Genomic DNA, 24,546 nt, shown 5'->3' with positions numbered 1-24,546 from the left:
ACATGTGTTGGCTACCTGTTAATATATTTTGAATAGCCCCAGTAAATAATATATATCAATGAATGTAAAAAGATAAAACGATTGCCCTTGCGCACGCGCAAGCGACACATGAATCCAAGACGGTTTTCTCAAATGTAATTCACACAGGATCCACAGGGGGGCAACATGACCAAAGAAACCGAATGAAGCCAAAGAAGGCGTTTGTAAAGATACGTTCACATGATGTAGGACAATCCACTAACCTACACTAATGCAATACCTTATAAGTAAAGCAAATGCCGTATAAGTAAAGCAAAAGTAAAATAAAAAAAGGAAAACACTTTTTAAAATCGAAACATCTATCATTCTGGTCGTATATGGTCAAAATTCGCGTTGTCTCCCCTTCTTTTATTGTAAATACCTGTAAATGAAACACACAAATAGTTCCTAATTCAGGTAAATTTACCTTGGAGAGTCATAACATGAAAGACTACCGAAATCTTGATTATTTTTAAAATTTTTGTCGTTGTTGCTTCAAAGTAGACCTTGAAACTTCAGATTTTATGGTTAAAATCAAAACAAAAAATAGAATTTACGATAGCAACCGTAAACGCACCGAGCCCCATCCAACATGGCGGCGCATCGCAGGACTTTGATGCAGAGTGTACGTTAAAAACTGCCCTAAATTACTTTTTTCGACTGATAATGCTCATGTTGGGTCATACATAACTGTTGCTTTTAGTGTGTTTGTTGTCATTTAATTTGCTGCGTGACTTTGTAACATTCGGTGTTTATTCTAACCTTAAAGCTGTGTCAAAAGTTAGCTACTTCAGATGAGCCAAGTGCTTTGCTAACCGCTAACTAGCTACATTTTCTAATTCTGTTGGGGACCTACAGTAACCAAGTTTATGTCTGTCATAGGAATATAGCAGACGGGATCAAATGTAGGAAATTGTTCTTGATTTTTAAGGAATTGTTGTTTTTAGGGCCTATCATTTTGCAATAGTAGTCCTTCCGAATACTAACTTAGCCCGGTTGTTTGGTCGTATGTTGTTTACATTCGGTTTCAGACTGAGTTATATTTCATTTTTTGTGAAATCTTTTGGGGGGAAAAACTAAAAAATATATAGTATAAGTATACCGAAAACAGCAAAAAAAGTTGACATTTATTTCGAAAATTGTTTATAGATAAACCCTACGATCTGAAAGCGTTTGTCTTTTTAAACTTTTGATGTCTGGAATTAATTGAATTTTTTTTTTTAAAGCTGTTAAATAGTTTTGAAGGCATGGTATTGGTATTGGTGCCAATATAATTTTGCATAGTTTTTATCATATAAACGTTGTAAAAGATGTATTGAATGAAGGTGAGCTTTTGAACACTTTTTCACAATTTTCTCCCAGCAGCATCAGAGTTGGACGGATGACCTGCCCCTCTGTCAGATGTGTGGGGTCGGCGCCGCCCCAAACTGTGTGTACGGCCCAGATGGCAAAGGGACTCAGAGCCACCCCATGGAGGACGGACACCTCAGACTGAGGTAAATAATCCCAGGAAAGAAAGGATCTTAAATTAGAAATGTTAAGAGCGAGAGAATAAACACTTTATTGAAAGTTCATATCTCCATTCTGAAGTCAGCTTCTTTTTTTGTCACTTCAGGTTTTGGCGCTAAGCTTTTTGTTTGAAATCTTATGATAATTACTAGGGACCTCCTACGTGATCAGAAGCTGGGCCTGCATAGTTTCAGACTCGATTGGAATCAGATGTTCCATCCAGATTTGGGATCATTATTATTATTATTTCTGCTATATCAATTACCACTATTTTATTACAATTACGCTATTTATTTTAAGCTTATTATTGTAGATAAATTCTCTTCTGGAAGTCTGCATATCATGAACACACCATGACATTTTGTTGCTGTAAAGCGCAGCAGAAAATGGCAGCAGTTTGAGCAGGAGACACAGACAAGCAGTTTCATAAAGGTAGAGAGATATTAACAACTTTAGTCTTCTAGGCTCAAAACTCTTAATAAACGATTTAAACTGACAGCAAGGTTGGGTTTTTGTTTCTTTTTAATGAGAGTGGTTCTGCCTATTTTGCTGACAGAGAGATTACAGTGAGACAGCTGCCAAGGGGCCGTCTACAAAGTGCAAGCCCTGGGAAAAAGGGATTTAAAAAGAATAAAAATGTATGCTTTCCAGAAAAACAACCAAAACAAATACCGTAAATTCCGGACTACAAAGCGCACCCGATTACAAGCCGCACCCACCCATTTTCACGTGTTTAATTAGTTTTATACATACACAAGCCGTGTCAGAGTTCAAGCCGCGCATGTGTTAGGCGATATTGTCATCCTGACAGATCAAGGCCAGCATCCCAGAGTGAGTGCAATTTATTAGCACATTGTGGGTGGCTCATGTATTTGAGTGTATCGATATCTGTCAAACAGCATGGACCTCTATTCTGTTCACAAGTTCCTCAGTTATGGTGTTTTTATTTCATTTTTTTTTTTACTTATTGACAATCTAGGTATCATACTTAAAATTACAAACAGTAACCATATAATCAACATTACATCCCTCAGTTATGAAGAGGAAATTTACATCCGCGATTCCACATTTCCCATGGGTCTTAGGGGCTAAAGGCGGGGCCAATGCCCGGCTCGCCATTCTGTTGTACGTGTTTAAGAATGAGCAAGTATCAGCAGTGCATGGAGGGGTGAACGGGTACAGCTCTCCTTCCGCTTGTGTCGCGGCAGCGTTATGGGAGTAACAGGGCTGGTTAAAAAACACACCGGTAAAATACAGCAGCGGGGACTGAAAAGCGCGCGCCTCAGCGTGATACGCGCGCCTCAGTGCGGCGCGTGCGGCAGAATTCAGAAGCCTCTGCACTCCGCGGACGCCTCTGCGCTCCGCTCCCGCGCGCTCCTTGTCTCCCCTTCCTATCTACTCCGACACCTCTGGCCAGGGCGGCTTCAAGGAGGAGCACTTCGTCCCCGTTGCGCCGGTGGATGGAGCAAATCGTTTCTGTGCAAAGCAATCGGACTGAATACTGTACGTTTTGTGTATGAGGGGCGGGTGCGTTGTTACGTGTGGGAGCCTTCAGACTGCCATCGGCCCCGCAGCTCAATCAGCAGGAGAAGATGTCTCCAGCTCACACGGAGGCTGTGAGTTTTTCAAAGCAAAATTCCGCTTTTACGGTTTCCTTAGAAACCGTAAATGGAGTGTAAATTCACTCCATGCGCTGTTCTCTCCGTCACGCAGCAAACCGGCTTTTCCAAACCCGTTGGTGACGGTGGACTTTTTTACGCTGCTTTTAACGATTGCTTTTAACTTGAAAGCTTCATCATATTGTAGCGGCGATCTGGTGCACGTTGGGTCTAATGGCACCAAAGGATTCTGGGATGCGGCCGGGCATGCGTGTTTCATTTTGTTGAACCATGACTGAAGTGTCTAAGACCTGAAGTCAAGTCCATGCTGTTTGGCTGCTTAGAGGTGTGTTGAATATAAATGTCTTGTGCTTGGTGTTAGATAAAGAATTCAAACTATTCACTGAGTTTGAAAGTACGTACATGTCTGCCGCTAATTAAATCCATAAATTAGCCGCGTCACTGAATAAGCCGCAGGGCTGTAAGCGCAGGAAAAAAGTAGCGGCTTGTAGCCCGGAAATTACGGTATATTTTTACTTTGATATATGCTAATCATGAATACTCATCATCATATTTATGCTACAAAGTAGGCCTGCACAAAATACCGCAAATTTATCTTTATCGCAATATCCAGCTCTGCAATCGGCATATCGCAAAAGACTGCGAATATCGCAATAAATCGTAAACCCAAAATGTGTTAAAACAATCTTATGGCAGCTTGACGCTTTTAACGAATCAAATAAATCCCTTTATGCTTTGACCAATCAGATAGACGCTTACCCATTGTTTACCAATCAGATGGAGGCCTATTATGTTAGATGTTTGTCACCTATGTCGATGAGGGTCATTTGAAGTGTAATTGTAAACTGTTTCTAATGAAATGGGAATGATGTTTTTGGCATTTTTCTATTTTTTTATATACTGCAAATTATATCATTATCGCAATATTAATCTCTATATCGCATATCCCAAGTTTTCCTCATATCGTGCAGCCCTACTACAAAGACAATTGAACAAAAAAGTTGAAATTAATTTTTAAGAATTTCTAAAACTACAGTCACCAAACTTTCTCACATGACTAATCATCACCCATTTTTTTTTTTTTTACTATTTTACTGTTTATATTTGAATAAATTTATTCTAGTTGATAATTGCAATATTTTGGCTTGACTGTTCAAGCTACTTCATCGAGGTACACTTTTTAACTGTTATATGATGAATGTTTACGTCCAGTTAAAGTTGATTGATTTTTTGATTTATTTTAAGCATGGTGGTCAAAGCAATAAAGAATGTACACATATTTATCAAATTCATTACAGAAATGATGAAAGGCATAGATTAAAAAGACAGAAAATAAAACAAAACCAAAAAGTCACTTAAATCACATTTGCTTAATTAAATATAGTGATCATTAACTAAATTCATGTAGAGTTTGATTTATTGCTTGAAAAGAGTGGGAAGAAGCAAATTTATATAATCCCACCCCTACTGAGTTCATTCAGTTTATAGTTTAACAGTTTTTGTAAACCGGTTCTGATCCGATAAGATTCTTTTCAAGTAAAACAAATGTTCAAGGACAGAGATGGGGATTACAAGTTAAGAAATCAGCTGAACTTCAAAAAGCAGTGCATTCGTTCTACAAAAAAAAAGGGCTTATCAACATGTGGTGGGAATTTATGGAACGGGTTGGAAGAAGTTTTAAAACGAAGCAAAAGTTTACATATATTCAAAAAACCTACAAGATGTCACTAATGGAAATTTACAAGGCTAGAAATGATCAATAAAAACAAAAAACAAATGTCACTTCTGCATAGGTGCTATACAGAAAGTAATGTGATTGTTTTGAAGAAAAAATAACTGTAAATAGAAATCTGTACAACCTGTTTTAAAAGGGGTGGGATCGTACAAGATTTCTCTTCAATCCATTCCTTTTCAGGGACACTGTCTTGATTTATCTGTCTGTTTTAAACTCTTGTGTTTTTATTTTCATTTCGTGTTTGAAGTAAAGAAAAAAAAAATTGAATTGAAAAGGTTAATGAAATATAAATCAGGAACAACTTGGGTATGTTTTAATTACATTTGTTAATTTTTTAAAATTTGTTGCAAAAAGTATTGGATCGCGACTCAGATCAAGCCTTTCAAAGCAGGACAGAACTATTTCATCATAACGGTTCAAGCATGTACAAAAAACGGTATTTACACAATAAGGAAGTGATTTACTTGAGTTTTGAATTACATTTGTATGTTGGCTTCATAATTTGTCCAGACCTGTGTGAGGATTAAGAATCCCAGTAAACATCTATCTAGCTGTACTAAGGATGACTCGAAATACATTAAGAAACATTTAGAAGAGAACTTTTTTGAAAATTTGATGGAGCCTAAACCTCTGGAATGTCATTAACTAGTCAGCAGTGTTCAAATGACTAAAGACTAGGATTTATTGAGGTAAACAAGCCTTATTTTTTTAGGCATAAAAATATTTTAGTTTTCTTTTCATCTATTTAATCCATGACATTGTTGTATTTGTTCTATTCAACTTTCTGAAATACCTGTAAAAATGCATTTTTATAAGTTTTGTAGTCTGTTTTTCGAACCTAACGTTCATTTTTTTGGTCTAATATTCAGAGGTGAAGATGGCTGCTTTCTGTACGGAGTCTTCAATGGTTATGATGGCAGCAGAGTGGCTAACTTTGCTGCTCAGTGTCTCACAGCTGAGCTCCTCCTCGGGCAGTTGAACTCCAGTCACACGGATGGAGACGTCCGCCGGATCCTCACGCAGGTCTGTGTCTGCACGCTTATTTCTCTTCATTCACGCTTTTTTTTCATTTACTCCTCATCTACAACATTTAGAATAAAGATATACAATTTTGAACTTTATTTTCTTTATAAATGGTAAATTGCATACACTCATATAGTGCTTTCCTTAAGCGCTTTCCAGTCACAGTCCCATTCACAAACACCTTCACACACTGTTGGTGGCTCCGCTGCTGAACACTGGCGCCAACCTTCCACCAACCTTCAGTGTCCTGCCCAAGGACACTTCAAAAAAATGGGCGGGCAAGGCGGGAATCAAACCTGCAATTTTCCAATCAGAGGTCGATCGCCCCATCACTGCACCACGGCCGCCCCATAAATGGTCTCCATCATCTAAAAAATGCAACAAGACCATGTTAAAAACACCAGTTTCATCAGAGTGGATCTTTATGGCTGGTCAGACAAACACATTGCATCATTTTTTCACCTTCATTAGGCGTCTGTAATCCTCTGGTGTTGCCAGCAGTGGATTGCAGACCATTACTCACAACAGTATTAAGGTTTGCACCACTGCTAAGGCATATAACTTTCCCTGTTGCTTTTGTGTGTTAAATATTGGTTTAATGGTGAATGAAAAAAGAAATGTTTCTATTTTTAACTACCTATTTTGTTTCATTTTATCCAACTTCTTGTCTTTTCTGAAAACATGGATTTTAGTTTGACAATTTCCACAGGATACTTTTTGGTGGTTGGGATACCAAGCACCCCATCTGTGTTTTACAAAGCTGACTGATGGTTTCTTTGTGTCTCCACCTGCTGTCACAGGCCTTTGACGTGGTGGAGAAGAGCTACTTTGAAACGATAGATGATGCTTTGGCTGAGAAAGCTCACTTATCCCCATACACCCTGCCACACAACGAGGTATACACACATACACACTCACACAACATATTGACTGATGAAAGTACAAATCTAGAACAGGATTTAGTTTCCATAGCAACTGGAGCCCTGGTAGTAGTTTTGCGCCAACGTTCAGTGCTGGAAGAATACGCTTACTTTGATTGTTCTCAGCAGCCTAATTGTTTAGGCTAGTTAGTGTCAGTCCACATTTTATCAGCACAGTTCTACTCTCTTTTTTTCTGCCCCTCCATCACCTTTCCCGCCCCTCTGCATGGTTAGAATGTGGCATTCCACCAGCTCACCCCTCAGAGTCAGAAGGTGCAGGAGCGCCTGAAGGAGCTGGAGCAGGAGGTGTCGGGAGGCGCCACAGCTGTGGTGGCACTAATTCTCAACAACAAGCTTTATGTCGCCAATGTTGGTATGTACTCAAATGTGCACAGGATTGATTTTCCCTAATGGCCTATTTAAAACACAACGGCTTAAAGTATCACTCCAATAATCTTTTTACCTTTTTAAAATCATTCTCATTGCTCTTTTAATTATGGTTGTGCCGTTTTTAGGCAAAATAAACATACCTGTGTCGTTTTCAAGGACATGGTTTCTGCATAAGCAGCAAGAGTTCATTAGAAATTCACCTTTGAGTTTTGGGTGGGACTGCTGGCACAGAGCAGCCTCGCTCCATTTGCCCTCCCCATTGCCGAGAGCTCTCTGTTTATGCGCTCTCTTGCTAGCTTACAGCTCCTCACACCCCCAACCAGTATGTTACATACACAACAGACATTTGACATACGTTCAAGAATGCTCATTTAGCTTATGGTGTTCACACTGTTCAAGCAGGGAGGAGCTTCTTTTTCTACTGGTTACTAGTGCAAGTCCGCCACATACAGATGGAAGGAGGCTTGCTGTAAAATGTCGAAGCTGTGCAAATCTCACAAATTGGGCAAGAAAAACAGTTTGATTCGTTGGTAGCGTCCTTGCAATGGCAGAAATAGATGACATTATGAGAGGGGAGTGGCCTTGGTTTCCCTCTGTTTTCTCTGTCATACGGCTGGTCCTCATGTCTGAGTTCACCAGATATTCAAAGTTGAGTTTGACCGCCTGCATATGTCACAACCAAATCTGAGTCCCGATTACTTACAGTTTGACCTGGTTTGACATGCCCATTTCATTTCCACGTGTTTTGTACATAAAGCCAGAAATAGTCGTAAAATGTTGCATCCAGTCATACAGTTTTGAGCCCGATGCCAGCTCAGACCAGGAAAACGGAGCTTGTGGCCCACCCGCCAGTACAAGTGTGTGCCGAACCGTGGCTAGTGGATCGAATGTGATCTGTTGCACCCCTAGTTAAAACTGTGGTCTTTTTTTTCCGGCATAGGTAAGATGAGACAGGATCACCTTCAATAATTCATTCACTGTCATGGGGTCACATTTTTGTATCTATAGAGCAACCAACACAGTTAAACATTCAACTTTTTTATGGTTGAAAATGTTTCATCATAATAGGCTGTTCACTTAATTATTTTCAGTTTTTAAAATAATTTTCCAACAGAAAAAATTCAAAATATTTGAAATATTTAATAACAAAATGTGTGCATGTTTTCATATGTAGTGCCAACCTAAACTAATTTTAGCAAGTAAAGTATTTAAAAGTGATGATACCTAACCCAGCTTTACTTCATGCACCCTGCAGCAGCGGTGGGGTTTCCTGTTTAGGTGTTTTAGAGACTCATGAATTATTCATGGTGGCGTTTTAGGGCATTTCGTTTTCATGTCGTTTTCAGCAGGATGTGGAAGCTGTTGTTACAGAGAGTGCTCAGAACTTCTGGCTTTTACCCACGAACCTAAAGTCAGATTGCAGGCATGAAGAGATCCACCTGAGGGTTTGTTTCTGCTCTTTGCCTGTGAAGTTTTTAAAAGCAACACTAGAGGGAGCACGCTGATTTATCACTGCAAGAACAGAGATGGGCATTATTGCACTCCTGTTTTGCTGTAATCATATAGGAACAATCCAAAAACCAAAGTTGTGCAAGAAGGACTAAAACTGGAGAAGAGGATGTTTGGACGTAACAGTAAATCTGAAAATAGAAGCGGTTTAAAGATGGAGCAAAACACATGAGCCCATCGGCTGTTGCTTGTCTAAAGGAAAATAAAAATAAAATATATGGCCTGGACATGTCTCCAAAAACCCAAGTCTTATAAAAAATAAGTGAATTTAATATCTTTAAGCTTAATTCATACTTTTAATTTCAATATTGTACGCCGACCTTCATCAGAATGTTTAAAGTAAAATAAATGTTACGGTAAAGTTAAGTGGTTGAAATCCTACAAAGCTGTCATTGGCTGCACTGTGTTTTATAAACAAATATTAAATAATTTATTTTAAAAATTGACTTTCTTACATTTGAAGATGAAACTACCAGTAAAAAACCTAAGAATATTGTGACCTATGGCGGACTTTTAAACCTAAGTATTTTAATACTCAGAAGGGTTTGCCATTGAATGGACTGTTCTGCTCAGTGGCCCAGAAGTACCACTGTAAAAGTTAATTAATCATTGATCTGTCCTTTACTTTTCGTTTTGGGTCATTGTCGATTCAGACATTTGGAAATGCTGTGACATGACAGTAATCATCTTCCAGTGTTAGACACTTCTGTTTTGTGTTTTTGAATCTCCAAACATGGATGTTTATCAGGTCACTGTCATGTCATCATTAATGGTTTTAATGTATTTACAACAATAACCGGAACCGATTCTTTAGATCCAACCATTGACTGTATGTGAGAACTGGACTGAGTTGCCTCTTCCTCCCGTTAGATTCTAAACACAAAGTACCTTCTGGCTACAAGAAGCCAAAATCCCATAGACTTCTACAAATTAAACTGATATAATTTAGTCATATTTGTCAGAGTAACCATTCTCTGATACATTTTATAACCTTTTATCCAGTCAGCTTTATATTTTGTAACCTGGATCCAGTTAGCTTTGGTATTTTGTTTTTCTCTCAGCAAATAGTGTACTCATGTTCATGATTAAAAGGTAGTTGAAAAGTTTGGATGATGAGTCAATGTCTTGTTCTTTGACCTGTAGATACACGTTATAGTTTCATTGCAGACAGTTTTTTCAACAAATTTCATTGACTTCAATTATGAATTGAACACTGAAGTCAATGTTCATTATTGAAGTCAATGAACAGAATGTTTTGTAAAAAAAAGTAATTAAAGATTCATATGCAATTCTGTTACTGTAAAGCAATAATTGTGTGTTTAGATTTATCTGCCAAAACAACCATAAACAGTGTCTGTAAACAACCCACTTTTGTGTGAGTGTGAGTGCGTGTTTTTTTACACATTCTTTGGGTATTTTTTTGAGGATGGACGACATACACTATATAACCAAAAGTATTTGCTCACCCATCCAAATGATCAGAATCAGGTGTCCAGATCACTTAACCTGGCCACAGGTGTAGAAAATGAAGCACTCAGTTATGCAGACTGTTTTCACGAACATTTGTGAAAGAATGGGCCGCTCTCAGGAGCTCAGTGTGGAACTGTCATAGGATGCCGCCTGTGCAACAAATCCACTGGTGAAATTTCCTCGCTCCTAAATATTCCACAGTCAACCGTTAGCTCTATCATAACAAAATGGAAGAGTTTGGGAACAACAGCAACTCAGCCACCAAGTGGTAACCCATGTAAACTGATGGAGAAGGTTCAGCTGATGCTGAAGTGTCAACCTTCTGCACAGTCAAATGCTACAAATCCAAACTTCATGTGACCTTCAGATTAGCCCAACGTTGTGGACACTCCTCCCAAAAGAGTTGAAGCTGTAATAGCTGCAAAAGGGGGGAATGGGATGGTACTTGAGTTCATATGTGAGTCAAGATAGGTGAGCGAATACTATGGTAACAGAGTGTTTATCAAATGGATGTGACTCAGGAGTAGCCAATAAACTGTTGTTGGAAAAAGAGCGTATTTGTGACGATTCCACATACAACTACTGCCTCTTTTCAGAAACTATGTCCTAGAAAAAGATGAAAGTTTTTGATTTTAGCTAAAAACAGCATAATCATAATTAAAAGACCTTTGGGGGCACTTTAATAATATATCAAAAGATGATTGGACTGAGGCTTCAAATAAAGATGAGTCTTTGTGATTTTATCTCTAAATAAACTCAGGTTCATGAGTTTTCATTTGTAATGAAAATTTCTATATTTGCTAATATGTAAATTGTTTGTTAGCTGAGCTTTTAGATAAATTGATGCTTATAATACCTCCTTGTAATTTCAGGCACTAACCGAGTTCTACTCTGCAAGTCTAGCAGTGACGGTCAGAACCAGGTCCAGCAGATTGGTCGACCTCATAGCACAGACAATGAGGAAGAGCTGCAGAGGCTCGCTGCACTGGGTGAGAGGAAAACAACTGAGAACACCTTCCTTTAAAGCATTTGTGTTCGCGTGTGGAATTCCCTTCTTTATAAATACTTAGTTTTTTCAAAGTTTGCTCTGACAATTGTGATGAGAAATGTCAAGTTTTTGGCACAAATAAAACAAAGAAAAACGTAAAAATTAACTTGTTGCTGCCAAACTAAAAACGACTGCTTTTCAAAGAGTTAGGTTTTTTATTCATGAGAAACAGGTACAAATCCCAAATAGACTTTAGTTGTTGCCTCCTTTACAGTTTTTCTCCATTGGTTTAGCTCATTTCTTGAAACAGAAATTACATTCTGAAAATTCTAAGATCATTTGGCAAAACAGTCTTACAGTTCAGCACAACACCATAGCTCACTTGCAACATCTAATATATCTCCCAAAACTGTTCACTCCTGCTTCAAAACTAAATTCCTTTCCCATGTAAAGAGTCAGTGCCATGAAAATGGCAAAGATCCTTCACAATTGCTTTGGCTCTTTTCCTGAGGCAGACCAGACGTTCTCAACACTCTTGGTGCTTTTGCCAAAATAATGTGGATGGTTCAGCACAACACCATGGTTCACCTGCAAAAGCTCATATCTCTCCCAAAAATATTCACTCATCTGTCAAAACTACATTTCTTTCTCATTTAAACAGTCAGTGCCCCCAAAATACTCCATCCCTTCGGCAATGTGTAAGCACTGCAAGTCAAAATGATTACCGTAGATGTTTTGTCACTTTAGCAGAGGACCATTGAAATATCCCTCATGTCCACCTCTCAGTCTTAGCTCAGTCATTCATTGACAGTGGATACTGTACTGTTTTTGTATAGCTAACAGAATACAATTTTGTATAAAACTGAAAAACAGAAAAAGGATTTTAGGGGAAGAGTAGCCTCTTAGGTTTACAGTAACAGCACATATTGCACTCATACTGCCAAGGAAATTCTAACCATTATCATTCACACACATAAAGTAACCATCATACATCAGAGTAAAAAGAAAATGTATACAGCATAATAATACTTTAGAATATAAACAAAAACAAAAAACTATGACGATGATATGCAGCCTACAGTGCTGTAAATCTCTTCTTTCTCTTTCGGCTTTTCCCATCAGGGGTCGCCACAGCGAATCATCGTTTTCCACCTCACTCTGTCATGGACATCTTCTACCCTAACATTAGCCAACTTCATGTTCTCTGTTAAGACATCCATATATCTCCTCTTTGGCCGTCCTCTTGCCCTCCTGCCAGGCAGCTCTATCTCCAACATCCTTCTACCAATATATCCACTATCCCTCCTCTGAACATGTCCAAACCATCTCAGTCTGGCTTCTCTGACTTTGTCGCTAACACAGGCAACATGAGCCGTCCCTCTGATGTACTCGTTCCTTATCCTGTCTAACCTGGTCACTCCTAAGGAGAACCTCAACATCTTCATCTCCGCTACCTCCATCTCAGCCTCTTGTCTCTGTCTCACTGCTACCGTCTCTAACCCATAGAGCAGAGCTGGTCTCACCACTGTCTTGTACACCTTTCCTTTGAGTCTTGCTGACACTCTTCTGTCACACAACACTCCTGACACTTTCCTCCACCCGCTCCAACCTGCCTGCACTCGCCTCTTCACCTCTTTTCCACACTCCCCATCACACTGAACTGTTGACCCCAAGTACTTAAACTCCTGCACCTTCTTCACCTCAGCCCCCTGTAACCTAACGCTTCTACCTTGATCCCTCTCGTTCAGACACATGTATTCTGTCTTACTACGACTGACCTTCATGCCTCTTCTTTCCAGAGCAAACCTCCACCTCTCTAGCTGTTCCTCCACCTGCTCTCTACTCTCACTGCAAATTACAATGTCATCCGCAAACATCATTGTCCAGGGAGATTCCTGTCTTACCTCGTCTGTCAGCCTGTCCATCAGCATAGCAAACAAAAAAGGACTCAAAGCTGATCCTTGGTGTAGTCCCACCTCCACCTTGAACTCCTCTGTCTGACCTACAGCACATCTCACCACCGTCATACTTCTCTCATACATGTCCTGAACTACTCTGACATACTTCTCTGCCACTCCAGACGACCTCATACAGTACCACAGCTCCTCCCTCGGCACCCTGTCATACGCCTTCTCTAAATCTACGAACACACAATGCAGCTCCTTCTGACCATCTCTGTACTTTTCCATCAACATTCTCAAAGCAAAAATGGCATCAGTGGTGCTCTTACGGGGCATGAAACCATACTGCTGCTCACAAATCTCCACCTTCTTCCTAAGCCTGGCTTCCTAGCCAGGCTACAGTGCTGTAAATAATGGTTGTAAATCCTGTGATTAAAACAGAGTAATGGCTGCTCCTGATCCCACTTTTTCATCGGTGAGAATGCAGTTTTTAGTTTTTATACTTACTAATACACATTTTTTGTTTTTATCCATCTTGTTTTTGACCCATCTACACACAGTAAAAAACTGATAGAAAAGCAAGTTTTACAGAAAGTAATGAATCTGACTCAAGACCCACCCCAATCATCTTTTGATCTATTTGATCTATTTTCAAAGTCTTCCCAGTGCAGAATTTCTGCCAAAATCAAAAGCCTGTGTCGTTTTCTAGGACATGGTTTCTACAGAGCGGCAGGAGTTCATCAGAAATTTGCCTCTTGAGTTGTGGGCTGAAGTGTTGGCGCTAAGCAAGCCCACCCTCACTTCCCATCACCCACTCATCTGCTAGCTAACAGCCCCTCACACTCCCACCTGACATTACTGGTGCAACAAAAAGATTGAGTAATATTGGAGGTATCCAGTCATATAGTTTTAAGCCAGATTCCATCTGGGACGAGGAAAACAAAGACGGACGTGGATCTAGTCCTCCACAAGCGGATGTGGCAGAATAGAGCGAAGCAGGAAACTTGTGGCCCTCTGATGCAGCTCCTCGTCACAGCTACAGGCTTTTTCCAATGGCATTTTTCGTCTGCTCCTGATTCACAACAATTTGAATAAAAATAATCACAAATCCAATTTTAAGCTTAATTTCCTTTATAAATATCAGAAAAATGCTACAAGAACATGTTAAAAACTCCAAAAACATGATTTTCGTTGAGTTTGTCTTTAAGGGCTCAAGATGCATTTTAAGAAACTCGTCATTAGAGGACAGTTTGGTTTGTGCTTCACCTAAAAGCATCCTTTATGTAAAACAAGATGTCAAGAAAAGATGAAGATGCATGCTGTGAATGGCCACTGTTCATTTTTTCTTCAAAGTTGTTCAGAAGGAGCACCACAATTACTATGTAAGGCCAGGAGGAGGTCCCCACATTTTCCTCCAAACACGCTCACACATTCTTTGACTTTTACTTGCACTTCCTGCCTCTGAGTTTTGCTCCTGTGGACAGCATCACCCTCACATCCTCATTGTCTGCTCCTCTGACGTCTCCATGCAGGTGTGGATTCTGCTCGGGTCAGACAAGTGGGGCAGATAGCAGGACAGAGCAGCACCAGGAGACTTGGAGATTACCGAGTCAAGTTTAACTACAATGAAGTCGAGCTGCTCAGGTGAAACCTGCTCTCATAACATTTTCTGAACGGTGACTATATAGCTTCTTATAAGCATCTCAGACGGCTCGTTTCTTCTGTTTCTCAAATAACATTTGCATTTGCAGTTTCATCTGGGAACTCCAGCTCAAAATTCCTGCTTCTCTATCTTGTCTGTTACCCATTTCCTGTTCCTGTGGTTTCTTGTTGCAGTTTCTTCATTTTTAAGCTACTTTTGCTGCAGTGTTGATTTCAGAGACAGTAAAATCTTGGTGGTGTCAGCGTAGAAAATGGAAAAGTCAATGAATTTCAGAGAGCAGTATAAGCCATTGTGTGGATCAATAAGATTATCCAGCCTCATTGTGTGGATGTCAACTGCACTTATGGGTCTTTTCATCCCCCATCCTTCCTCTTTGTCCTTCTATCTCGTCCTTCTGTGTCTATTCTTGTTGTAGCTGCTTTTATTTTGAAGTGTGATTGCAGATTTTGTGATACTTTCTTGCACCTAGTGCCCCTTGTTTCAATCTTAAGTGACTTAGATCGATTCCTTCTCTGTCTTCTTCCACTGTTAGTTCAGCAAAGACGAAACCAATCATCTCAGAGCCGGAGATTCATGGCAGCCACTCTTTAGATGGACTGACAGGATTTTTGTTGCTCATGTCAGAGGGGCTGATAAATGCACTCGAGTCAGCCCACGGCCCCGAACAGGTCAATCAGGTCAGAGGAGAAATCCTTTTTTTTTTTTTTCCTCTTTTGTTTACTCAATTTAAGATTTCCTGTAAAGTAGATGCGGATTTGTAAGAACCTTTTCTAACTTCTTTACCCTTCTTTCATCTAGGCCTATTATATTTCTTTCATCTTCTTTTCCAGTTTTTATTTTTCTGTTGAAATATTTCTGTTTGCTCCTTTGCTATTTTTTTTTACCTCTTTGTAGTTTAAAGTTGAAGTACCCACTCTAAAATGTCCCCCTCTGTCTCTGGTTACATTCTGGCCTGATTTTCATCTTCTTCTGCTCTTGTCCTTTCACATTTCATTATATTAATTATCTCCATCTTCCAGCAGCTGTACAATTAATCTTTGTGGACCTCCTGTGTCTTTTTCTGTCCTCTTTAGGAAATAGTTGCCATGGTAGCAGCTGAGCTGGCCCAGCAGACCAGCCTAGAGGCGGCGGCTCAGTCTGTAGTGGAACGGGTCAAGCGACTTCACCACGACGCGTACGTTTCTGGCCGTCAGAGGGAAGCCTACAGACACGAGGACATGACCATTCTCATCCGCACACTCAATTACCCGTTGGCGGATGGAGCACTCACACCCACGCAGGGTAGGACTTTGTATTCTCACTGGGCTGGAGACCATTTCTATAATGGATTCAGAGTGTTCATTATTCAGTTTTAGGGGGTTTTGTAGTATAGAATCAAATGGAAAGTAGATTAAAAATGTAAGAAGTGGTTTAGGCCTGGGTTTCCAGTTGGATACTTTTTATGCACCAATCAAATGGCTTCACTGCAATTGATTATCAAAACAATCATTTTCACTTAACCCAATTTTGTAACCAAATGAATCATCCAGTCAGCGTTAGCAACAGCTAACCTCACAAAAATGTAGCTGTTCAATACTGCGTGAACTTTAATCAAACTGTTTGCTATAATATGATGTGTTGATAACAATTTGTTCCTTTTGCTTTAGTTTATTTATTTTTTGGATCTTAATTTATGCAGTGAGCCTGTGAAAAGAGTTAAAAAATCAAAAAGCACAGCCAAAACTTCTGAGAAAAGCAGTTAGCAGTTATAGTCTTGTTATAGACCCACCCTTAACATGTTCTTGGCTTTTTTCTGATGATGGACATTTGTAAAGAAAATTAAGCTTTAAATTGCATTTCTGAGTATTTCTTTTTTCAAATCATTGTGAATCAGGAGAAGATGAAAAATGGAATATGAAAAAGAACTCATTTGTTACAAAGAAAATATGCTCTGCGCCAATTGTCCCACCCACTACTCAGAGGCAAATTTCTAGTGAACTCCTGCCACTTTGCGGAAACTGTCGTACAAAATGACAGATTTTTTTTTTAAACTTTGGCAAAAAATGGCAACAAAGTTGTTTTGCATTTGATATTAAATTTAAGGTATCAGTGTCTTTATCAGTATAGAACGTTTTGGAATTATATCCAGCCATTTTTTACCTAAAATGAACAAAGAAAAGTATCTTAATCCAAGTTTTTACACTGTTTCCTGAGATCTAGCCTAAATTGATTTGCTGCATTTGAAATCAAAGTCCCACTCTGATTATCCTTTCACTTAATAAGAAATCGTTCCCAGTGGTCTATTAAATATCATTATGCCGTTTTTAGCCAAAATTTAAAAGAAAAAAATCATTTTCTAGGACATAGTTTCTGCAGAGTGACAGACGTTGATTAGAATTTGACCTTTGAGTTGTGGGTGGGTGTGTCAAAGTAGTTGGATCTACTTGTCACCTGTCTGTCATATCTCATCAGTTTTAGACACATCATGCACAACCACCAAATGTTTAATACTGGTTTGATTATGTAATGTTTCTCACCTTCTCTTCCTGGTGCCCAAGGAACAAAATGGTGGCCAAGGCCTTTGCTTCCTGTTTAATAGTTGGGCACAGGAAGTGGAAAGAATTTGGATTTCTTCGTGTACCTTTTGTTGTAGTGATTTGAGTTGTTTATTTATGTTTGTCTGTATTTGCAGGACTTTAACTGTATGATTTACAAGACATTACTATCTTTTGTTGTATATTTTCTTTATTGTTTGTTTAAATGAGGCTTCCTTCCTGGGCGTGGCCAGCCAATTAACTAGAGCCCATAAAAGGAAAAGAGCTCAGTGTGAAGGAGAGAGAGCATGAGTAAGCTGTGCAGCCAAGGTGTAACAGAGAATAAAACCTGTTCCTGAACTCAACTGCCTCCTATGTAAAGCAGGCCACTCTTGTCACATCACATTGTGACAGTGGGAATGTTATCAACCCTGACCTTTCCTCCTCTCTCCGTTGCTGAGAGCTCGGAGCAGGGAGCTTGTGGCTCGCCCAGCGTATTTCACGTCACAAATACAACCTTTCTCAAAATGGTAAATATTTGTCTGCTCCTGATTCACAACTATTTGAATAAAGAAGTACTCTGAAATGAAATTTGAAACTTTATTTTTTTAAAATATGTCCTCCATTATTAGAAGATTCTACGCATTCTACACAAGAACAAAAAACACTATTCTTATTGGAGCATGTCTTTAAGGGATGTCTACACCAACAACAATCTTGTTTCTACAAGCTACCAATTGTGGAACGTTCAGCTGACACGGTGTCAGGTCAAGTGAGGAACATCACAAAGCATCACATTACCCACAACCCTCTGCCAAAGCCGTCTTTGTTGCTGACTGGCTCTTTGAAGCTCATTCATGTCCTCTGACAGTCACCAGGACTTCATTAAAAAAGAAAATGATGCTGACACACATGAATGCTTAAATAAAATCAGACTTTTAGGAAGACCGCTCTTCATAAGAGTGGAAGGCTCTTAACTTCTCTCATGGTTGTAGAAATGAGTGGAAATGACTTTTCAGATTGTTCATAATCGGATTTTTGGACTGTAATCAGAGCCAGGGATGGCTATGCACCACTCATCTGGCACTTTGTGTGATTTTTGAAAAATGACACAGTATCAGTCTATCATCACAGTTACATTCTTCTATGCCAGAATAAAATACAATCTCTGGAAGAAATCCTTCTTTGTACTTCAGGTGTCTTTAATATCTTTTCAAAATGATGGAAACCAAGTAATCGCCTGTTTGCAAAAGATGGTAATCTGGAGTCTAGACAGTTCCTTGACTACCTGCAATTGTTTTATGAATACCTGGAATGCAGAGCATTAACTGTATATGAGAACCGGACCAAGTGAGTGTGACCTCACTCATAAAAATAACTTACTTCCAACTCCAGCCAAATGAAGTCGATTCAGTCACCATTTTTTCGCAATATGGATGCCACCATGTTGGAGCCAGACATCAGTTAGCAGTGATTGGTCCAAATCGGTCTGAGTCTCTATGGCAACCACTCTCACCAGTCAGGAGTGAGCTTGTTAGAAATCCACACCCCTACCACTTAAAAGTGGTCTTGGGAGAAGCTGTCGGTAAGATGTTTCAAACGTTTGATGTGAGACCACAAACTTTTAATGAAGGATCTGATTGGCCAGTTTATGACTTGAATAACTTGCAATAAAAATGGATTACCAAGAAAATGTTAAAAAGAGATAGCAGAGAATGGTTATTCTGATCAATAGAATGAGAGGAGTATTAGCTGTTTATTTCTCAGCAGAAATCTATGGGTTTTTGGCATCTCGCAGCCAGCAGGTACACTGGAAAAACTGAATCTTAAGAGTGTAAAAAGTCATCTGTTTGTCCCTCAGTCCAGTTCTCATTTACAGTCATTGGATCAGACAAAATATCTTACTGTCTCCTAACTCCCTAGCTTTCCATCTTTTCACATTGTTTTTAATTATTATTGATTATTCATACCCCTCTATGAAGGGATATAAATCATCTTGAGGAGCACTGTTTATGATCTTTTATACCTCTTCCTTTATTAAGAAAGAATGTATATTTGTTGTTTACATGTTGGAGTTATCACCAAGATGAGGTCTTTCATGTCTAGTTGCAGATGACAGGAGAAGACTGGACAGGAGGCACTTTGATCCACTGCCTTTGTTTGGATTGTTGTTTGTCTGTCAGGGCCTTTTGAATAACAAATCACAGACTGTCAGAATGTCACCAAGTACCGCTATTGGAGCCAAAATAACAGGGTTTGTTTAGCCTTCTGAAGATGCCCGTTTTATGCCCAAGATCCACACGGCTTTTAGTGTTATTTCCCCAGTATTGGTGTTTCTTTTATCACAAGGATTTATCTGCAGTGTTTTTCTTGTTGACATTTAAAGAAATGACGTTAAGACGGTGTTTTTCTTCAGGTGGACGGATCTACCCTGTGTCAGTGCCGTACTCCAACAGTCAGAGCACCAGTAAAACCAGTGTCACACTCTCACTGGTGATGCCCTCTCAAGGGACCCTCACTAATGGAACTAGCACTGCCTCCACCCTGGAGGAAGGCACCCCCACACCGGGGTAAGCTTCACATTTCTGGTTTCCTTTTGCATCTGGATTTCTTTTTTTTCTCTTTTCCCCTGCATTGTTGTGTGAGCGTGCATGCTCGCTTTTTTTTTTATCCGCTTCCTTTATCTTTTTATTTTCAAACTTTGTTCTCACTGTGTGCTGCTGCTGCACACAAGGCCCTCAAGGTGAGCCTCTTCTGACCCCTCACTCCTGGAACTGCTAAGTTTATTTATGGGTGCGTTTAAAATAAACAGCGAGATAAGACCTTGTTCTACTTTTGCTGTATTTATTTTTGGTGAGCTGGACTTCAAGTCTTGTGTGCGGAGAAATGTCTGAAATTAAGAGGAACCCCAGAAAGGACTCCTCATCTTCAATACACTGACGTCTACACGTTCTCATGCTGTTATGTATAACACACAGCGGTAACACAACAGTGACAAACAAGAAAAACATATTTGAAGTCAAATTCTTTTGTTGGAATGTCAGTGAGAACACAAATGCACTGCTTATAGTCCCCTATGAAAATTCTCTTTTATAGAAATGTAGCAAGTGGTGTTTTAATTATGATTATAAAGTTTTTAACCATAATCCCACAACCTAAATGTCTTAAAAAGCCATATTTTATGCGGGTCATTCATTCAAACCGAGTATCTTTGCGACAGTTTGATTGACAGCGATTCAAAAGGAGAAATTCTCTGAAATGCAAAAATTAAATAATTATTTATTATATATGTACATTTTCATCCAACCATATTTTTTCTTTTGAAAAATCGTTCGCTGTATTCTTTTAATCATGATTGTGCAGTTATTAGATGAAATCAAAAACCATTAGTCGTTTTTGCAGACATTTTATGCCCATCAACAGCAGCTCATTAGAAATACAATTTTGGTTTGTGGGTGGGAGTGTTGGCATTTCCACAACGCCCTAACCCCGCATTCTTGAATGCACTTTTAACACATGGATTTTTTGCAGGACAAAAAGAGAGAGGGGCTTCTTCCTCATTTTTTTCTCTTCTGTCTAGTAGCACATGTAGACCACCAGCAGTCGAAAGAGGCTTGGTTCCAAACGTCGAAGCAGTGCAAATCTCGTGAATCTTGCTCCAGGCGCAGCTTTTATTCCGATATATGAAAGACTTGGTTTCATATAATTCCAGCCGGAAACAGCAATTATTAATTTGTACTTCATGTTCAATTTTGGAACAGATGGCACCGTGAAAAAGAAAAAGAAAAAAAAGACGCCATCCATATGTTACTAACAAATACGAGTCACTGATTGGTCAAAGTTCTACCTGGTTTAGCAGACAAACACACGTTTTGTATGTAGAGACTAAAAAAACGTGTGTTGCTATGCATGATTGGGAGAGTTTTGATCGAGGGAGCTCAAAATGCGCATTTACATAGACTTTTCATTGGACATGGTCGCTTGAACCTGTATTGCCGAGGGGGGTGTGAGCATAGCTTTAGACCTTACTGCTGCTTTTTCCTTATTTTCTGTGCTGCACTGAACACAGCAGCTTTAGATTCTAAAAAGATTCAGCGGAAATCAGAAGTGCGTTGCTCTCAGCCCCTGCTACACACAACCAGCAACAGACTTACGCATTCATCTGAAACGATAGAATAATGTCAGCATCTGTCAGTCATTATCCTGCTTGGAGTGACCTGGTGAACAGTCCAGCCCACTAACATTTTGTGCATGTCTACTCTGTGTGGGGCTGAAAAGCTGCTTCATTCTCAACTCCACAATGTTTGTCTGTCACTCACCATCTGAATTTTCTCCTTTATGCTCCACATTATCCAACCTGTCTCCTACCATATTTGTGGCTTATCCCCTTCACTCCTCTAGCATGTTTCATCCAACTACCTCCAAAACTGTGGACATCTTGGAGCCCTTAATTGAAATCCCTTTTTCCCCTCTTCCTCCTCTCTCTTTCTCTCACTCCTCCCCTGACATGGACTCTCTTCTCTGCTGTGGTGGCCCCAATTCCACGTCGTCTATTCCCACCCTTATCCCCGTCTGCTCCTGCTCTTCCACGCTTTCCGATCACCCAAAATGTTCTTCTTCCTTTTACCGCCCCCCTCTCCCCAGCAGTCAGAGCCCCACAGCTACCCTGCAGTCCACCAACACGCAGACTCAGAGCTCCAGCTCCAGCTCAGGGGACGGCAGCCTGTTCCGCCAGAGAGGCAGCCAGGCGGCGCAGCCAGATGAGACGGGCAGGGTCCCACCCTACGTGGACTTCAGTCAGTTTTACCGCCTTTGGGGGAATGAGCACAGCGACGGCCAAATCACTCAGGGAGGCCTTGGACCACAGTGAAGGAGGACCAAGTAGAACCACTTCAATTTCCAACAGACAGCAGAGACACATGAATTGTCTTCAGGCAGATTTTTAGTGGTTTACGTGACAAAAATTATTTTATTATTGTAATTCAACAGACAAACTTTGCATGTGTGGGCATAAAGGAGCAAAGTGGGAGTGAACCAAAACGGTGTTGGTTCACTTCAAAGGTTGTCAACCTTAACTGTTAAGGTAAAAATTTATTTAAAAGTTTGGTTTAATAATAAAAGTATAGCTTTTCCCTTTAAATATACAAAGGGAGTTGCCTAAATTGTCCTCCACATTACACTATGCTGACTTCTCTACAGTTTTTTTCGCCCATCAACTGTTTGATCGACACTGAATTTTCTTTAGTTAGAAACTTAAACTCCCAAGCAGAAGATAAGTGGAGGAAAAATATCCAAATCTAAAATGATAAAGTCACATTGGTCTTTTAGGTTCGTCACTGTTCTTCTTTTTTATTTTGAAGAGTTTTATTCATAATGTTTTCCAAAGAGATGGTCTCACAGATATTTTAACTGTTAACTGTTTTTTTTAAATAAAGGCTGTTTTTTGTTCAACAAAGTTTAAAGAAAATTCTTTTTTTGAAAATTGCTTCCTGCTCAGTCTTATTTTTTCATCTCTGATACCTTAGTTTTCACTTTTAGACTAGAGCTTTTCAAGAATTAATCTTCAATTTCAATTGTGATTTTGCCATTTTTAACCAAAATTGAAAAGACGTGTTGTTTTCAAGATCAGTTTCTGCAGACCTGCTGGAGTTTATTAGAAATTCACTGTTGGTGCGGAGCAACCCCAGCCCCCTTGCCCCTCCCCTTTGTTGAGAGCTCTCTGTTTACACCCTCACAACCCCTCACACCCCTGACCTAACATTATCACTGCAACAAAAATTGCGAGCAATGTCGGAGCTATCCAGCTGTACAGTTTTGTCAGATGAGGAAATGTAGACGTCCATGGATCTAGTCATCTGCAAGTGGATGCATCAGAATAGAGCAGAGCAGGGAGCTTAAGACCTACTCAGTTTTAAATGCCATTTTTTCCTTTGCTTCTGATTCACATTCATCTTCTTCCGTTTATTCCCTTTCGGGGTCACAGGGCTGCCGGAGCCTATCCCTGCCACTTGTGGGCGAAGGCAGGGGACACCCTGGACAGGTCGCCAGTCTGTCACAGGTTCTGATTCACAATTATTTGAATAAAGAAATACTCAGAAATGCAATTTTGAGTTTATTTTCCGCCAACATCAGAAATATGCAGCACCAAAAACACAATTTTATTTGGAGTTGGTCTGTAACCCTTGTGCTATCCTAGGCACTTTAACGTTGGGAGTTGGGTCATCTAGACCCACTAGACAGTCCTCTGAACCTTTTTTCTTCAATGATTTGTGATTTTCACTGGTGTCCATGGATTACATAAATCTTTCCACCTTTATCCACCTTTGTCATGGTAGGGAGGAACACGTCAATGTAAGGGTGGGGTCATCTAAGATAGCACAAGGGTTAAAAAAGGATGGATATTGACAATTTGACTGGGCTGCACAGTGGCACAGTGGTTAACGCTCTTGCCTCTTAAGCTGGGGGACCTGAACCAGAACATCAATGGAGGACCTTTCTGTGTAGAGTTTGCATGTTCTCCCCGTGCATGCGTGGGTTTTCTCCGGGGACTGTGGCTTCCTACCACCATCCAAAAACATGCTTCGTAGGTTAATTGGACTCTAAATTGTCCAAAGGGGTGATGTAAATGGTAAATGCCGTATACTTATATAGTGCTTTCTACCTTCTTACGAAGGCCCAAAGCACTTTACAGTCACAGTCCCATTCACCCATGCACACACACATTCACACACTGATGGCGGCTCCGCTGCCGAACACTGGCGCCAACCTACCACCAGAGGCAAGGTGGGGTTCAGTGTCTTGCCCAAGGACACTTCGACACATGGGCGTGCAAGGCGGGAATTAAACCTGCAATCTTATGATCATGGGTCGACCGCCCTACCGCTGCACCACACCCGCCCTTGATGTGAGAGTGCATGGATAGGTTCCGGCAGCCCTGTGACCCCGAAAGGGAAGAAACGGTTTAGAAAATGAATGAATTGACAATTTGCTTCGGTGGGCTTTTCAAAAATAGGGATTTCTCTGGGCTCCCTTAAGCCTAAGTCACATAAGTCAAACTGACATTGTGCTGCAACCTAAATGCAGGTTTTTCAGCAAATATGTTTCAAGAAAAAGTAAAAATTTTATATATATACAGAGAGAGAGAGAGAGAGAGGGGGGAATGAAGGAAGGGATGTTACAGATGGGGTAAGGGCACAGAAGAAAGGGGGAAAAGGGGAGTTAAAGAAATCTAGAGGATGATTACAGAGGTGGAGGGGAGGTAGAATCATTAAGCAACAAGATGCTGGAG

At 40.0% G+C, this 24,546-nt stretch overlaps 1 protein-coding gene across 4 annotated transcripts; it reads left to right on the top strand.

Moving 5' to 3' along the window:
• The first annotated feature begins 569 nt into the window (after positions 1 to 569).
• On the top strand, positions 570 to 22,713 carry tab1 (TGF-beta activated kinase 1 (MAP3K7) binding protein 1). Of its 4 annotated transcripts, none has more exons than XM_020704914.2 (11): positions 570 to 643; positions 1,384 to 1,514; positions 5,751 to 5,904; positions 6,705 to 6,800; positions 7,059 to 7,197; positions 11,066 to 11,182; positions 14,615 to 14,726; positions 15,278 to 15,422; positions 15,819 to 16,026; positions 19,675 to 19,828; positions 21,906 to 22,713. In XM_020704914.2, exons 1-11 carry the CDS (start codon positions 611 to 613, stop codon positions 22,126 to 22,128), a joined length of 1,512 nt encoding a protein of 503 aa, XP_020560573.2. In that variant the 5' UTR covers positions 570 to 610; the 3' UTR covers positions 22,129 to 22,713. The 4 variants fall into 4 exon arrangements, with proteins under 4 accessions (XP_020560573.2, XP_011476723.2, XP_011476729.2 ...); XM_011478421.3 differs by having other exon boundaries at positions 21,903 to 22,713; XM_011478427.3 differs by having other exon boundaries at positions 1,381 to 1,514.
• The last annotated feature ends 1,833 nt before the right edge of the window (positions 22,714 to 24,546 follow it).

The sequence above is a fragment of the Oryzias latipes genome, chromosome 1 (assembly GCF_002234675.1).
Source record: "Oryzias latipes chromosome 1, ASM223467v1".
NCBI lineage: Eukaryota > Metazoa > Chordata > Actinopteri > Beloniformes > Adrianichthyidae > Oryzias > Oryzias latipes.
Note: the sequence above shows the minus strand (reverse complement) of the source record. Positions and strands in the feature narration are given on the sequence as shown.